This window comes from Oncorhynchus clarkii, chromosome 13, assembly GCF_045791955.1.
Source record: "Oncorhynchus clarkii lewisi isolate Uvic-CL-2024 chromosome 13, UVic_Ocla_1.0, whole genome shotgun sequence".
Classification (NCBI taxonomy): domain Eukaryota; kingdom Metazoa; phylum Chordata; class Actinopteri; order Salmoniformes; family Salmonidae; genus Oncorhynchus; species Oncorhynchus clarkii.
The window spans coordinates 22,680,312-22,697,607 of record NC_092159.1 but is presented as its reverse complement, the minus strand read 5'-3'; the positions used below and the strand labels follow the sequence as shown (position 1 = coordinate 22,697,607).

Sequence of the window (17,296 nt, the reverse complement as noted above, 5' to 3'; positions counted from 1 at the left end):
CCTCTGTAGAGTTCAAGCATAAATTGGCTTTAAGAATGCCCTGATCTGAAAAATGTGGTCAGGGGCTCCATATGGAGGGTGAGACGCTATTTGGAGCCTCCAGAGGCATGCAGACGCCAAATGAGCTACAAATGTCGCCTCCCACATGTTTTAACAATGCCAAGGGAGCCACAAAGCTCTACAATGACATGATTGGTTGACTGTAGGTGGGGGCGGGAAGTCCTGTAAAAAGACAAACTCACTTCCTTGACTACTTCATTCACATCAGCTCCATGCTGCTCTGCCAAGCGCAAGAAGTATAAATGTCCTGAATTTTGCAGAGGCCATATCACCGTAAATGCTGCACGTCAATGCAGATGTCGGATTGACCATGTAGTAGCGCCTTTAATATTCCCCCATTGAAGGGGAAAAAAAGTATTACCTCGCTCTCTATCTTCATTTGATTCTATATATATTACCCTAATCATCCTAGGACCTTATGTGGAAGAGGTATTGACGAGCAAACTCCGATTATCAAACCATGCAAACTGAAAACAAATGTACTGCAGTCTTTAATAACCGGCAAGGTATCATTCATCATTACATCTGCCATCTCCCTGCATATTATACTGTTACATCCCCTTTTCTGCATTAAACCTAAGCCTTCATTCTAATGAATTTTAGTTATTTGTATCAACAATTCTCAAATATAAGCAAGATTGCGACTGGAAAGAATTTCAATCGATTTCAATACGCATCCAATGACAAAGTGGATTCACTTCCAGGTACCTTCAAGCTGTGGTCCAGTCACAATTCAACACGAGCAGCTTTCAAGCTCATAAATGCGCCTGCGCAATACGGCTGACCCTTCTGGTTCCTGTGCGTAATGCCACGACGCTAGTAGCGGTAGACACAAAAATACAAGCTTCAGCTCTAACTGTAAGAAGAGAAAATACATACGTACACCACTTTCAGTCGGTAGCTCATTCACTTGTAGCGACGAACACATTTTCTGTTAGAAACCACAGTTGACAGCAACTATGTTTAAGTTTTTCCTACTCTGCACACTGGCGGTGGCAAGCCGGGCTGATATCGGCGAAGAAGATGGTGTTCTGGTGCTGAAGAAAAGTAATTTCGAGGAGGCTTTGAAAGCTCACCCAAACATCCTAGTTGAATTCTGTAAGTGAACTACTTGATCATATAGATGCTTAGACAACCTAACTTGTTCACGCAGCTATGCTAGCTAGCTGCGTTTGCTTGCCGCTGTGTTATCAGCTTCACTTCAGCTAACGCAAATGTATGTGGAATGGCAGACCAACGTCAGCTAGCTAGCTTTCTTGATAGCGAACAAGTGTACCTAACGTTGACTTAGCTACTATGGTTTTGCTTGGCAAACGTTAGTTATTCAAATTGGTCGCTAACGTTAGGCCTGTGTCATATGTTATCTGTTTATTACACACACTGCTGGCCATTGTATTGCAAGTAGTAACGTATTTTTTTAGATGAATCTAAGACGATGTCCTTCCCAGCTAGCTTGCTAACTGTAACGTTTACTAGGTAGCTAGTTACTGCAACACATTTGGATGAACCTTGTTAGTGCATAACTTTGTTGCATTTAGCTAACTAACCAGTATACCAGGCACACAGTCAACTTGAGTATTCAGTGCATCCCTATCTAGCCGTTTAAGGACTGATAAGTAAACAACTAAATGACAGTCACGTTAGTCTGTGACCACTCTTGTTGGTGCAAGTACCTGCTTCTTTACCAGCCTTGGTGGCTTCATGGATCTAGAAGTTGATAAACGTGACCAAGTTATTCTTGTTTGTTTAGTTTACAAGGGATGGCTTGTGCTTCTGTGTAGTCTCGAAACAATACTTAATACACGATTTAGAATACTCTGGCTATATGCAACAGTGCTGGCAAAGCAACTGTTGAGCGATGATAACATTATTCAGTCGTGTGAATACATCAGGCAGACCCCATTAGTTGCGAGAGTGACGTCTGGTTTTGATTCATTCACCACTTGAGTTTCGATGGCTAGGTATCGTTTCCTGGTCATGCACACTTTCTACCCCGGTTGCAGTTAGGAGCCGTTTTGATGTGAGTTTACTGAAATTCACAACTTGCTGCTGTGGTTTTGCAACACATTTGTTAAATGCTTATTAACTTGTGAACTTGGTGGTGTCCACTTTTTCCTTGAGTGCAGTGGCTTTATATTATATATTTTTTTGATGTAACCAGCAGGCCAGTCCTGCAACAGCTGTCAAGCGCTGAGGTAGTCTGCACTTTTATCTGACAAGCCTGCAGACCAATCGGAGAACTACACGACTCTGACATTCCAATGAGTGAAGAGGGGGAGGGCTAAATACTTTTTTGGCTCACAGACAGGAGGGACCTGGACTGTTGAATGAGATGCTAGGTTGACGTGTACTTCAAAGTTCAATCAAAAGTTCAACTTTTGTTTAACTCTCCTGGCTGATGGAACTTGGGGGGGGGGGGGGTGGTTCTCCACTGAAACTAAGAAACATTGCAATGAAAACACAGCAACTCATTTTTATTGAATTTTTGAAAGAATGATAAATATTTAGTTTAAAAGGAATTGCTGTAGGACTCTCTTAAAATTTGAGGAAATATCATTTGAATTTACAACCAAGCTTAGACTTTGTCACGCTTATGGTGATATAGTGACATCTCAAGGCACATTAATCACACAATCGAAGGCAATCAATGGGTTAAGTTTGTTCAAACTTTCATGTGGTTTTTCAGTGTTCATGCATTCAGAACCTTTGCAAGCCATTTTATGTCCTCCATGAATCAGATTTGAAATCCACATATTTTCTCAGGTAATGTTTTCACTATCTTAGTTATTGGCCAAGGCTACTCCATTCAGTGATCTCATTGAAAACTAATGTGCCAGAGGAGATTTTTTCCACACCCTCTAAATAGCCAACTGTAAGTAAATGTTTTTCTCAGTTAACTGGCAATTCTAAATATCCAAGTCTCCCTCCATACAAACATTGTACCAATATTAGTGTTTATTTAGTAATTACAAATCATCCCTTCGGCCCAAACGTAGTAACACTCACATGCTAACGTAGTATATCAACATAGTTACTACAGTATTTGCATCTACTTCACCCATCAGTGAAAATCTCTCGGCTCTGAAGCTGTGGTCTAATTTTATTTCTTCGATTTTCCTTCTTGTTCTAGATGCCCCGTGGTGCGGCCACTGCAAGGCCCTGGTCCCGGAATATGCCAAAGCTGCCAGCATGCTGAAGGCAGACGGCTCAGAGATCCGCCTGGCCAAGGTGGACGCCACAGAGGAGGCGGACCTGGCCCAGGAGTATGGTGTCCGGGGTTACCCTACCATCAAGTTCTTCAAGGGGGGAGACAAGGAGTCGCCCAAAGAGTACTCTGGTGAGTAAGTGGAGTGACATATATGTTACAGCTATCGTATAACTGTGAACTAAAGAAAGGACTGATCAGAATCGTCGTACCCTGTTAACTTCAGGAGAAGGGGGATTCAACTTTATATTTAAGTAGATGTAGTTTACCCATAGCAGTTCATTTTTACATGGAGTGGGTAAAGTTAGATCATTTTATGAGCAGAATGTCACGGGCGGGATGAGAAGCTTTATTTCCAAAAGTTCCAAGGCTGTGTTTTTCATTAGGTATGTTCGAACTCATTTTCCTATAATGTATTGGTCTATACACTACATTATTTATTTTTTACAAAAATGTCAATTATGACAGCCGTGTCTTTGCATGACATTTAATCGTTACAACATGTACTGCGCTTGACATGATAGTGGACTGAGTCTATAGGCAGAACTGGGCTATTTCTGTGTACTTGGTTAGCCGTTACACATTTATCCCAGTTTTTCACTTTCTCAAGTCAATTGGACAATGCTGAATTCCTTCAGATTTGGAAATAACCAATTATATAAAATTGTCAACTGGCAAATTTATTCTATTGTGAATTATTGTGCTGATCTCAATGACAAAATCTAGAACAACCTAATTACGCAATGCCTAAGTTCCTCAGGGACTGGGACAACTATTACCAATAAAGTGATAAGCTGTCTCGTGTAGTGCAGTAGTCCGGTTATGATCATCAGTCATAGATTCTGTGTATTTTCTGGCGGATGGCCCAGACACTAAGTAATGCCTTTTCTTATGCAGGTAATGTGACTCCTATCAGCCAAGTGTGTGTTAGCCAATGGCCCGTTCACTCTGCCCAATATAACTGTGACTAAATGAAGGGGCCCCTCCCTCCTCTACACATTCTACCCATGCTCTCTCCCATCCCCCCCAGCTGGGCAATGTGCCGTTCATGTTTGCTCACTGTGACTGGCTTTTTTTTTTAAGCGGGGGGGGGCAGCCATAACTTCGAGCACTCGCTCTCTCTGGGCCTAAAGCGGTGTACTCATAAGGCCGCAGGCAGCCATATCCCTTCTCCAGCTGTCTCTGTCTGTCTGGCTACAGCGTCGCTCAGTGGTGTTGCTCCGCTGTTGCGTCATTAGCTCTTCTTGTAATAACATGCAGGTTAACCATGAGTCAGTCCACTTAATTGGGACGCGTTGGTTCTTAGAGAGCTTAAGTCTTCTCTGTTGGTTCAAACAAATCACAGAGGAATATAGCTACTTTTTTTGTTAGTCTGCCAGTAGCAAGGTTGGTGTGACCAAATAAGCTAAGAAATACTTTATTAAATGAGAGGTCTTTCACTGTCCTTTGTCCCCCATAACGACCTTTCAAGTAGGATAATGGCAGCAATACTTGTAAGCTGTGTTTACTCAAGTACAACGCAGTTGTGACAGAATAAATTTGCTCTTCCGCCTGTTCACCCTGAAGCAATGTTTGATCTGCCTGGTACCATTAGTCTCTATTCAGCCAGCCCTGGTCATGTGACCTGGGCCCTGTTCCAATACTTCAAAATGCGTCCTTGCGTCCGCACTTGCCGTCTTCTCTAATCTGTACATGAATGCAGGCTTGCCTTTCTGTTGTATTGTTTCCTATGGCCAACCTTGTCTGCTCAGTGAATACATTACAACAAACAAAGGAAGTAGGGAATCCGTCTCATACATTATTGTTTGAACGCGGCCAGAGTGACTTACCAGAACTGTTCCCTTCCTGCAGCTGGCAGACAGGCTGATGACATCGTCAACTGGCTGAAGAAGCGCACTGGACCAGCTGCCATCACCCTGGGGGAGGTTGCCCAGGCAGAGACCATGATCTCTGAAAACGAGGTAGCAGTCATCGGCTTCTTCAAGGTGAGCCGATGACCTCTGACCTACTCCTCAGACCTAGCTGCTCGAGGTCACTGTGATGCTACAAAGCCAATCTGTAGTGTTTCTTTGCCAGAAAGTTTAGTGCCAACTAAGCCCCATTCCCCACTAGACAGCTAGTTTGACACTTTCAGTACTGATCAATAGTTTTGGCTGATTTTCTATAGAAATACATGAAAATCATTCTCTCACAGTTTAAATTAATTATCAAGGCATAGATTGGCATGTTTTAATCGTTAATTTCCGACATTGAGTCCTATGGTTCGTGTACGATGGCATCTAAGCTAAGCGTCTCTCTGTCCTGCAGGACGCCGAGTCTGAGGGAGCCACGGCTTTCCTGAAGGCTGCGGAGGCCGTCGATGATGTTCCGTTCGGCATCACCTCCAACGACGCCGTCTTCTCCAAGTTCGAGGTGTCCAAGGATGGAGTCGTCCTCTTCAAGAAGGTACGGAGCGAGTACTTTGATTCAGTGTGATTTAATCACCACAAGTGTTTTCATCGCTTTCAAAATTGCTACCCTGATCATGGTGTAACCCCTTCTGTCCATCGGACTAGACTGTTTACTGCCTGGAAGCTATATCTTAGCAGTGAATGCCTTACTGTCTCCCATTTGCTATCTAGCTGTGAATATTGACAGGTTTTTACCAGTTATTTGTATTTAACTGGATTATAAATACATTATGAATGACCTGGTCATCAGATTTGATTAGATCATGAGCGTAACCCATACATCAATCTGGACAACTTAAAGCAGGGTAGCTGCAGACAGGTTTGATTCTTTTGGGGTGTCAGCTAGGTAACGGGATCCCACAACCCCATAGCTACAGCAGTATCCTGTCTTGGCCTGCTAATATTAGCCTGTAGACCTGCTCTGGGAATGTCTGACTCTCATTCTGCCTGCGTTTGTGCTCAATGCTGCATTCTGCCTTTCAGACGATGAGCTCATCAAGCTAGACATGGCTAGATCACTGACGGGTTTAGTGGCAGCCACTGTGTTAAGTCGTAGGATTTCCATGCTAGTTTCACTGGCTGCTGTCTGTGAATGAAGAACAAGTACAGCGCAGCTCTTTACAGTTCAAAAGAAGGGGCAAGCTATCTTCTTTGATATAGCCCTCATGAGATTCTACCTTCATACTCAAGTCTCGACTCGGTCTGAGGAATTTACTCATTTGAACCAGCATTTCCACGGTAATGGCAAGATGAGGGATTCCTCTCCATTCAGGCCAACTGGTCATTAAATTTGTCTCGGACATGTAATGGTCTTACCCTCTCCCCTCCCTTAAATGACAATGATTCTTAAAAGGACCAGATGTGGTAATTGGATATCCACATTTCAAAACCAAGCCACATCTTGTCAGCTTAAGAGTATACTGACCTGGGCTGAACTGGGTTACAGTCCACATGGACATTCCACGATATGTTATGCGACATGTTATGGCCACATTCCTGCCTTTCCATAGATATCAGATGTTATGGCAAATGCAGTCTTCCATCCACCTGTTAAGTCATCACTGGTCAACAAGGAAAGAAGCCAGCTGCTAGTGGGGGTTTGTGTTGAGTAGTTGTAAACATGGTCTGAAAGTCTTCCGCCTAAGCGGCATAGGGCTGAATATCAAACTTCAGAAATAAGGCACTGATGGTTATGGGAGAAAATGTGGGCTAGATCTCAAGTTAGGATTTGGCTCCTATTCAGCAGAAGTACGTGACATTTAAAAACAGATGTCACCCATAAACCTTTGTATTTTCATCGCTGGACCAGACCACACTTGTCAGTCAACCTGTTTCCTTCTCTCTCGATCTGCTTTCAATTTTAAATCATTGCCCTTCAGTGGTCAGGGAGGGCACAGCTCACCGGCAGGCCTTTCCATGTCACGATTCAATAGATTTCTGCCTGTCATTTTAAAGGCGTAACCCTCCATCTCTAACGAGACATAGATGGGATTCCTCCATCTTATCGCCCGGTAAGCCCCCCACTCATCAGTCATGATACTACCCCACTATTGTCTGCTTACTGTGTGTGTGATCCAACCCTGACACACACTCCTGTGGTCTCCCAACCTTCCTGTTGTGTACCAGTAAGGGCTGCTGTTCTTAACACTCAATTTAAACCCTATTTAGCCTAACGTTGATTTTCTTCAGCTGGAGTTACCAAAGGGATATAAATGAGCTTGTTTGATGCATCTATGTTTGGGTTGTAGGGAGTTCACGGGCAGAATATAATAAAATGGGACTAAACTGGGAAGTTGGTGGCGTATTAACGGGTTTGGCTACCAACTGTTTCCATTGGTTTTGTCCTCTACAGTTCGATGAGGGTCGTAACACCTTTGACGGAGAGCTGAGCAAGACTGACCTGCTGGCCTTCATCAAGGCCAACCAGCTGCCCCTGGTCATCGAGTTCACCGAGCAGGTAATGGCCGTTCTTTATACTGCTGATACTCAAAACCGCTGTCTCAAATATACACACACTCACAGAAAATACACCTTTTTCCAGATGAACTTTCTCCTCTGTTGTCACACTAAGCTACAAAATCTATCGACGTCCTCATCCCCACCAAGGCCCTATGACGGCTTTCACGAGGCCCTTCAGTGCCGTTACCACAACTTTTAATACAAGCGTTTATATCCTGATCTTTTGTTCCCCTGCGTATGACTTTTGCGCTTCATAACGTCACGTTTTCTCTGCAGACCGCCCCCAAGATCTTCGGAGGAGAAATCAAGTCTCACATCCTCATGTTCGTGCCCAAGGCTGCCGACGACTTCAACGACAAAATGGCCGAGTTCAAGAAAGCATCAGAGGGATTCAAGGGCAAGGTGGGTGGACCAGACTGAACCGAGTCAAAGTGACGACCTTCATTCATTGTGCCCCATCTGCAGTAAAGGCTTGTTTTTCCCTTATCTATTTGTTATGAATAAGGCAGTTATTTTTCATCCAGTGCCTTGAAAGTAATTTACTGTATGTGTGGTACTGCGTCTCGGTATGTACCACTGAGACTGTGCTGGAGTGTACGTCGTATACCCACCTAGACTAAAAGCCAGATACTTGAGCCTCGTATTTCATCCTCTTCCTCTCCTTCCCCAGATCCTGTTCATCTTCATCGACAGCGAGGTGGACGACAACCAGCGCATCCTGGAGTTCTTTGGGCTGAAGAAAGAAGAGTGTCCTGCCATCCGCCTCATCACCCTGGAGGAGGAGATGACCAAGTACAGGCCCGAGAGCGAGGCCATCACCGCCGACAACATCATCGCCTTCTGCACACTCTTCACTGAGGGAAAACTCAAGGTGTTGGCTTAATGTCTGCAGACAATCCAAGTGTACATGCTCCGTGTGTGGTGATGTTGAAACATAGTGTTCCTCAGATTACAAGGTTAAGCTGTTACTGGGGTTTCTAGGACCCCTGACTGCTGATAAGTTCAGAACAGTAGGCTACAGCCTAGCCTAGACGGTGAGAACAGCCTTGCCCTACTGTAGACATTGATGAACCAGTCTATTACTGTTATGGCACTGCAGTGCAGTCATTATGCCTCTGGCTGGGTGTCAATGGCAGTGGATTGAAAGTGCAGATGTAGGCTAACCTGCTGTGCCAGAAAGTGTTGCAAATTTCAATTCTTATGTCATAATGTTTAATGCAATGTGGGCCTGCATCACGAATGTAAACTTACAAGTATTGGTTAGGCTCCATATTTATTTTAGTGATGAGGGAGTATGTGCACTGTGCAGGTTTTGCATCATTCCCATTCTATAGGAGATTGCCTCATGACTTAGGAATCATGTTTCTGTACCATTCAGCAGAGAAACGACCCATAAGTCAAGTGTTGCTTCGTTTGGAACTAACATAATTCGGCTCGTTCTTGGTTTTGCAAAAATCATGTAATCCATCAAAAATCTCTCCTCCTCGTGTGTCGTCCCCCACAGCCCCACCTCATGAGCCAGGACATCCCTGAAGACTGGGACAAGAACCCCGTCAGAGTCCTGGTCGGCAAGAACTTTGAGGAAGTCGTCTTCGACCCCAAAAAGAACGTCTTCGTTGAGTTTTGTAAGTACTACCCCCCCCTCTCGTCAATACCGTATGTAAGCCCCAGGTGGTCGACAAGCTTACTTTTCAGGGGTCGATGGCCCTGATATATTTTGAGGTGTTCTCTTTTGATTACACCGTCCACAAGGACGTGAGGTGGGAAGCTATCCCTGAGTCTGAAACCGGAGTCTTTCTCCTAGCCCTGGCGATGCACCTTTACGCTAAGCCCCAGCAGATGTAGAAGAGACAAGGACCGAAGATCATTCCATCAGCCCTCCACATGAATCGATGTGTAACCCAAGACTGAGTAAGGAAACATTGGGATCAATTTAGTTGCAGGAGGAGTTTTTATAGCTCACGAAGACTAAACTTGCCTCCACTGTTGTGGTGAGCCAGAGTGAGGAGTTTTCTATCCCTGGGCTTTAATGTGTCGCTTACGGTCACTGACTGGGGGGGGTCAGATTCTCGTACGGCTGTGGAGGGTATTTCCTATCCGGTTGAGGGGAGTGTCATGTTCTTTGCATGTTTGAAGTGTCCCAGTGTTTGGGTTGCCGTGGCAGGATGGCATTGTAGGGAGGCACAGCTGTCGTAAACCTAACTGCCAGCCTCAGAAACTACAGCCGACAGGTTTGAAATAATGGGCCGCTGGCAAGCCATTCCCCTATTCCAGTCGCTTTCCGTTGTATAAATGATCCGATACAGCTGTGCGTTTTCCACGCATGCCTATCTGTGCATCAGTGAGTATTTATATCCATGCTGATACAATGTCATGATACTTCTACTATGGATACAAACGGAAGGCAAAGTAACGTCATGCAATACAATAACCAGCCTAAGCATTCAGGTGATGATCAGTGAGCTTGTATGGGACAGGAATATGCTCTTATCCATGATTGCTCCTCTGCTCTCCCCACTGCAGATGCACCCTGGTGCGGCCACTGTAAACAGCTTGACCCCATCTGGACCAAACTGGGAGAGAAGTACCAGGACAGCGCCGATATCGTGGTGGCCAAGATGGACTCCACAGCCAACGAGATCGAGACGGTCAAAGTACACAGCTTCCCCACGCTCAAGTTCTTCCCCGCAGGCGACGAGCACAAGGTCAGTCTACTGAAACGATGTGAAATGTCTGTCAGTGTTAGCAGCCATTTGTAACTGTTCACAGTTGACTCCCAAACGGATCATTACAACGTTTCCATTGACATGGTCCTCGGCTGGACGGTTCCTCTGTCCCACACTAGGGGATGGAGATTGAGGGGACGGAGGGGCTCTGCGGTTTACCCAAATGTGACGAGGTTATTGCGTCACTGTTCAAGTCGTCCATACAACCCCATTTTGGAATGGCCTTAGTCTATAGGTCTAATTCCACTTTTGGGATAACATGACAACATATCTTTTTAATTGGCTCATTCCCCCAACATAGCCAGTGATAAATTGCCCGGCATTTGAGTGGCCTCTGAGTGACCCGGCCATTGTGGTGGTGTTTACGTCTTCTACCAATCCCAACCCCTCTCTCTATGGCTGCCCGATAATGCCCTCTCCCTCTTGGGATCCTCTTGAGACCCTCACCCAAGTTCTTAAAGAGCAGGTTGTCATTTATTGAGGCATGCCAGCCACCCTACTGAACTATAGCCCATTGCAGTCAACTACAGAGAGCCTCTTGGAAAAGATTGGGAGCTGCGTGTTGGGATTCCCCTCGCCAAGAGCCCTGGGGTTAACCCCTGACCCTGAGTCATTCCTCCTTGTGACCGAGGTGGCTAGGGAAGGAGGCAGCTGTCTGTTGGCTCGCTATGCTCTGTGAACTGACTGGCTGAGACTACGTGGGTCGGGAGGCAGAGCTCTGCGACTGTCCTCAAGACCGATCTCAAGGGCAGCCCTATAGTATCTGGTTCTATAAACGAGAAGGGCTATAAACAACACACCTTTGGCCTTCTCTCATTCATTAATAGTTGTATATCTTCTTGACTGCTCATTGGCACAGATCTGAAGATGGCTAGACGCCTCAAAGGTTATTGGCTCCAGATTCAAATTAGCACGTGTTGAGGGATCCCACTGGCTGATTTTAATAATTAGACATTTGGATAAGATTTCAGTAGTTCTTTGACAAATGGACCACTGGACTTTCTTGGTTTTATAGCTCCAATTTTGCCACATTTGATAGTTGGTGATGCATGCAAAACAGTCAGTCTTACTTGGTTACAGCATTTTCTTTCCTTGTGGAAAAGCAAAGGAAAATGATCCGTTTGTATTTAAATCCCTGTAGAAATTTGATGCATGTGACTTTCTTCCATGCAGGTGGTCGACTACAATGGTGAGAGGACACTGGAGGGCTTCACCAAGTTCCTGGAGAGCGGAGGCAAGGATGGCGGAGCACCGGCTGGAGAGGAAGGGGAGGAGGATGAGGGGATTGATGTAAGTACACACCTGGGATTGGTATGTTTGTTTTCATCCTCAAGCAGACACTATAATTATGTTTGCGAGACAGATTGCATTAAACCGCAAGGCATTGCTATGACGTCAAACCGTTTCAAAGCCCAATTGTTTTACTTGCCGTTTTGATCTGAAAATACCCACCTTGTTCACAATGACTTATTTTTTTACACGGTCATATGCGGAGTACACTCTGAAATGTGAATATTGCGCAAGGCCGCTTTCAAACGGTCAAAAGAATGATGCGTTTGAATTACAGCCAACCCTTATCCAGTAAGAGCAACGCATTAGTGGACGGGGCAGGAGAATCCAGCGATGTTGAAGGTTTAACTTTTGTTGCAACGCATCCTGATCAATTGCGTTCACCCCAGAAACTGGCCCAAGAGTTGTGCGTGTGAAGCAAGCCCACACAAGATAACTTTTGGGGGGGATATTCAGTATCCTGTAGGTCACCCAGAATAGACCCACAGAACCACCTCTCCTGAAGATTTGGGTAACTTGTAACCCTAGATTTGGGGTCACATGCCTACGTACCTATTTTAACTCGCTTTTAAAAGTGAACGCAACCTGTCCTCCCTGCAAGTAAAGCCTACTCTTTGCCTTAGAACAATGCAGAAACGATTGTAATGGCTATTTACATGGTGTTATTTGTCCGTGTTGAAGTCTGGTGTCTTTCCCATATCACTTCACTGATTCAACTACTTTCCAATCCAACCTGGAGGAAACTGTCTTGTAGAGATGATGTAGGGCAAGCTGACTAAGACTTCCATGAACTCTGTCTTCAAGCACAGCAGGCAGCCAGACAGACATGCTCATTACATGACCCGTTAAGGTCGAGACAGTCATTAGTCCAGCAGCCCGTCTGTCAATGAAGGAGATGACAGACCTTACCCACTCAAAATCCTGACCCCGAGTTTGTAATAAATTCTCTGACTAATAGAATTTACACCAGGATATTCCCGGTGTATGAAATAATGCACAAAACGGCGTAAGACGTTTTTGAGAAATTGAATCATGTTCCTTATGTCGTCATCCAAGACTTCTTGCACAAGGGAGTGATGGGATTTTTCTCTCCCCATTTCGAAGCCAAATGACAAGAGCCAGTAATATCTCTAATGGTTCTAAAAAAATAAAAATGTTTTAAAAAAGCCTGGTGGCTTTCTGAAATGCGGCTGGGGTTTCACTCCTTCCCTGGCACCTAGCCGGGCGCTAAGACCAGGGCCTGCATCCAAAATCCACTGGCGATCCAGCTCAAACTAGTTGAAGGCCCTCATCCCACTACCACACCCCCTTCTCAGAAGTCTAATTGCAGACCATGCCCCTACTGCGGTTGCTAATGCCCACTGTGGCTGTCGCCGCTGTTTACCATGCTCTCCCTTGGGACCAGGCCTCCTGTCCGAGCGTGCAAGTCAACATCCTCACCCCCACATCCTCAGTCAACAGTATCCCTCCCCCGGCCTCCGTGACAGAATGGCATCTTTGCAAGACTGTCATTTTCTATTTTATTGGTCGCATACACATTTAGCGGATGTTGTTGCGGGTGTAGTGAAAGGGCTTGTGTTCCTAGCTCCAACAGTGCAGTAATATCTAACAATACACACTAGACGTGTAAAATAAGGGATTAAGAAATATATAAATATTAGGACGAGCAATATGAGTCCCGAGTGTTTGTGATGCATAGACAATATGGACAGTATTGTAATGCAGTGCATTCGGAAAGAATTCAGACCCCTTGACTTTTCCACATTTTTTTATGTCATTGCCTTATTCTAAAATGGACAATTATCCCACCCCATAATGACAAAGCATAAACTGTTTTTTTTTATGTTTGCAAATTTATAAAAAGCGAAAATCACATTTACGTAAGTATCTAGACCCTTGACTCGGTACTTTGTTGAAAAAAACAAAACAATTGAATACATTTTAGAATACGGCTGTAACATAATATATGGATTAAGTAAAGAGGTTTGAATACTTTCTGAATGCACTGTGTGTAGATAGACGGATATCTGAAGAATAGTATATGTACAGCAGTAGTTAAATAGGATTCATTATTAATTACGTACTGTTTGGGTTACCATGCCGTATTTGTTCATGCGGTCTGCCAAAAGTGATGTATGGGAATGGAGGGTCGTTCAGTTAAACCTCAGTGCCCCACATGTCTAGTCCTTAGGTGGTTTTCATATGCATGTTTCGCCAGGGCACGTTTTTTTTTCCCAACAACCATTCAAGCATGTCATGTTGCCCTTTTTTTATTTTTTTCATTGAGTGTATGTGGTTGTCAGTGGAGACACAAGATGAGCTGCGTAGTATCCTCCCACCACATGTGTTCATTATCGAATCCAAGCTTTCTACTCCCGAGAACTCCAGACTCGGAGAGCAGCTTCCTCCAGGCAGGTGTTAAAGACCCTCTCCTCCTCTCTCCCTCCTCCCAGGATATGGAAGACCTGGATGAACAGGACAGTGATTCCGACGGCGACGGTGGCGACCACGACGAGTTATAAGACCCGGCGAAGGAGAGACGAACCCCCACCCCTTATACCTACCAACCACCATCACTTCCACCCCTGTTCTGTGAACACTAATACTTCTCCTTTAACTGCTCCTCAGTCAGTCCGTCAGCAGATGTGGCAGGACCCTCGGCCAGCCCCCCTCCTGAAGCCACCTCGACAACCTCTATCTCCCTCCCGCTGGACCAGATGGACTCGTCTGTCCCCTTGTCGTGGGAACTCAACAGAACAGAACGGCACCTCATGGTCTTAACAGCTTTTTTCATTACCAACGTTCCTCATCAATCAAACGATGGAGTTGTATTGCCTTGTATATTTGAACCAAAATGTTAAAAACGGCATTAAGATACTACGCTTGACATATCCAGTTGGATCCACAAATTGGGTTATGTACCTGTCATTTTTTTGTCAAATTACTTTCCCCCAGTCTGCTGCAGTGTGAGTGGTGCAGTTTTGTGGTGTTGCCGGTTTTTAGGTCTGGGGGGGGCTGCTCATGTTCTTGTTCCTCTGCTAGTCTTTCTGAGGGCCAGAGGTGTTATATGGTGGGATGTATGGACTCTCTCAGGGGACTTGGGGCCATCCTATTGTCTTTTTGTAAAGAGTAACAAAATAAAGAAGCAACGTGTTCCATGTAGCAATATATGCATCTGTAGCTGAGACCAATCTTGAGGGTCACTGTATTTCTCTCTCTCTTCATTCTCTCTAAGTCTACAAATCATGTTTCAGTTCAGTTTCCCTCATTTCAGCATGGCTACTGACTTTTTTTTCCTTTTTTTTAAGAAAGAAAAACAACTTTTGGAAATAGCTTGTTTTATTTAATTGTATTTTCATTCAATATATATTTTTTAAATAATCTGTGTACCAGTAATTCCCAGGTAAAGTTTAAGCTGGGGTTGAGTTGGCTCTCTGTTAGCCCTGGGATTAGTGGGGAGGCCCAAGACAGTTTCTGTTTGTCACTGTGTTCATAGCCTGGACCCAGATCGGTTTATGCTGTCTCGCCAATTCCTATGCTCTTGACCAGATGGCGCAAATCGATCTGAGACCAGGCTACTGTGTTTATGCCGTCAGATTCCACAAGGTTACTGAAGGAGCAGAGGTGGTCACTTAAACGGAACTGTGTTTTGGGACTCAGAGCGGTCTCTGTCCTGGTTATCTTTGGGGAGGGGGGAACAGTGCAACAGCCCTACCCCACCGTACCTGTACTACCTGTACTGCCCCCATCCCTCTGGCTTCGGCTCTACCTGACACTTGTCCCCATGGAGGTGTTTGTGTGCCTGGTTGTGCGTGTGTAAGCATGCTTGTGATCGAGTGTCTGCTTTTTTTTTTTTTTTTATGTCCAGGGACAAGGTTGTGAATGTTTGATGTTTGGCTGGGATGGGAGGGTTGAGTAGGGCAGACCGGGATGAGGGTTGTGATGTTCAACAGCAGTTTTTCAAGGGGGAAATGACTTAGAAACAAACGCATTCCATCACATTGAATTTGACGTGGAAAAGTGAAAACTGGTGGCCAAATAAATAAAAATATGGAAAAACTACTGTTGGCTTTTATTCTTGCACTTTTCAGCACATCTTTGTTTCAATATATCAATGTGGTGTTTTAAAGGAAGACTATCAGAACTGAATTTCCTACTGTAATAACATACAGTGGAGCAAAAAAGTATTTAGTCAGCCACCAATTGTGCAAGTTCTCCCACTTAAAAAGATGAGAGGCCCGTAATTTTCATCATAGGTACACTTCAACTACGACAGACATGAGGGGGAAAAAATCCAGAAAATCACATTGTATGATTTTTAATGAATTTATTTGCAAATTATGGTGGAAAATAAGTATTTGGTCACCTACAAACAAGCAAGATCTCTGGCTCTCACAGACCTGTAACTTCTTCTTTAAGAGGCTCCTCTGTCCTCCACTCATTACCTGTATTAATGGCACCTGTTTGAACTTGTTATCAGTATAAAAGACACCTGTCCACAACCTCAAACAGTCACACTCCAAACTACACTATGGCCAAGACCAAAGAGCTGTCAAAGGACACCAGAAACAAAATTGTAGACCTGCACCAGGCTGGGAAGAATGAATCTGCAATAGGTAAGCAGCTTGGTTTGAATAAATCAACTGTGGGAGCAGTTATTAGGAAATGGAAGACATACAAGACCACTGATCTCTCGATCTGGGTCTCCACGCAAGATCTCACCCCGTGGGGTCAAAATGATCACAAGGACAGTGAGCAAAAATCCCAGAACCACACGGGGGGACCTAGTGAATGACCTGCAGAGAGCTGGGACCAAAGTAACAAAGCCTACCATCAGTAACACACTACGCCGCCAGGGACTCAAATCCCGCAGTGCCAGACGTGTCCCCCTGCTTAAGCCAGTACATGTCCAGGCCCGTCTGAAGTTTGCTAGACAGCATTTGGATGATCCAGAAGAAGAGAAGAGAAGAATGTCATATGGTCAGATGAAACCAAAATGTAACTTTTTGGTAACTCAACTCGTCGTGTTTGGAGGACAAAGAATGCTGAGTTGCATCCAAAGAACACCATACCTACTGTGAAGCATGGGGATGGAAACATCATGCTTTGGGGCTGTTTTTCTGCAAAGAGACCAGGACGACTGATCCGTGTCAAGGAAAGAATGAATGGGGCCATGTATCGTGAGATTTTGAGTGAAAACCTCCTTCCATCAGCAAGGGCATTAAAGATGAAACGTGGCTGGGTCTTTCAGCATGACAATGATCCCAAACACACCGCCCGGCAACGAAGGAGTGGCTTCGTAAAAAGCATTTCAAGGTCCTGGAGTGGCCTAGCCAGTCTCCAGATCTCAACCCCGTAGAAAATCTTTGGAGGGAGTTGAAAGTCCGTGTGGCCCAGCAACAGCCCCAAAACATCACTGCTCTAGAGGAGATCTGCATGGAGGAATGGGCCAAAATACCAGAAACAGTGTGTGAAAACCTTGTGAAGACTTACAGAAAACGTTTGACCTCTGTCATTGCCAACAAAGGGTATATAACAAAGTATTGAGATAAACTTTTGTTATTGACCAAATACTTATTTTCCACCATAATTTGCAAATAAATTCA

The 17,296-nt window shown here is 44.7% G+C and overlaps 1 protein-coding gene across 1 annotated transcript; it reads left to right on the top strand.

Annotated features, from left to right (window-relative positions):
- The first annotated feature begins 260 nt into the window (after positions 1 to 260).
- Positions 261 to 15,752, top strand: LOC139424646 (protein disulfide-isomerase-like). Its single transcript, XM_071176675.1, has 11 exons — positions 261 to 1,158; positions 3,191 to 3,397; positions 5,117 to 5,250; positions 5,573 to 5,710; positions 7,568 to 7,672; positions 7,951 to 8,076; positions 8,345 to 8,545; positions 9,179 to 9,299; positions 10,198 to 10,379; positions 11,574 to 11,690; positions 14,144 to 15,752. The coding sequence occupies exons 1-11, from the start codon at positions 1,020 to 1,022 to the stop codon at positions 14,210 to 14,212; spliced, it is 1,539 nt and encodes a 512-aa protein (XP_071032776.1). The 5' UTR covers positions 261 to 1,019; the 3' UTR covers positions 14,213 to 15,752.
- The last annotated feature ends 1,544 nt before the right edge of the window (positions 15,753 to 17,296 follow it).

What these genes read in the sequence shown, in the direction of transcription:
- LOC139424646 (XM_071176675.1), top strand. Translation starts at nt 1,020, where the DNA reads ATGTTTAAGTTTTTCCTACTCTGCACACTGGCGGTGGCAAGCCGGGCT. An exon ending in TCATCGAGTTCACCGAGCAG is followed by an intron (nt 7,673 to 7,950) that starts GTAATGGCCGTT and finishes TTTTCTCTGCAG; the next exon opens with ACCGCCCCCAAGATCTTCGG. An exon ending in GAACGTCTTCGTTGAGTTTT is followed by an intron (nt 9,300 to 10,197) that starts GTAAGTACTACC and finishes TCCCCACTGCAG; the next exon opens with ATGCACCCTGGTGCGGCCAC.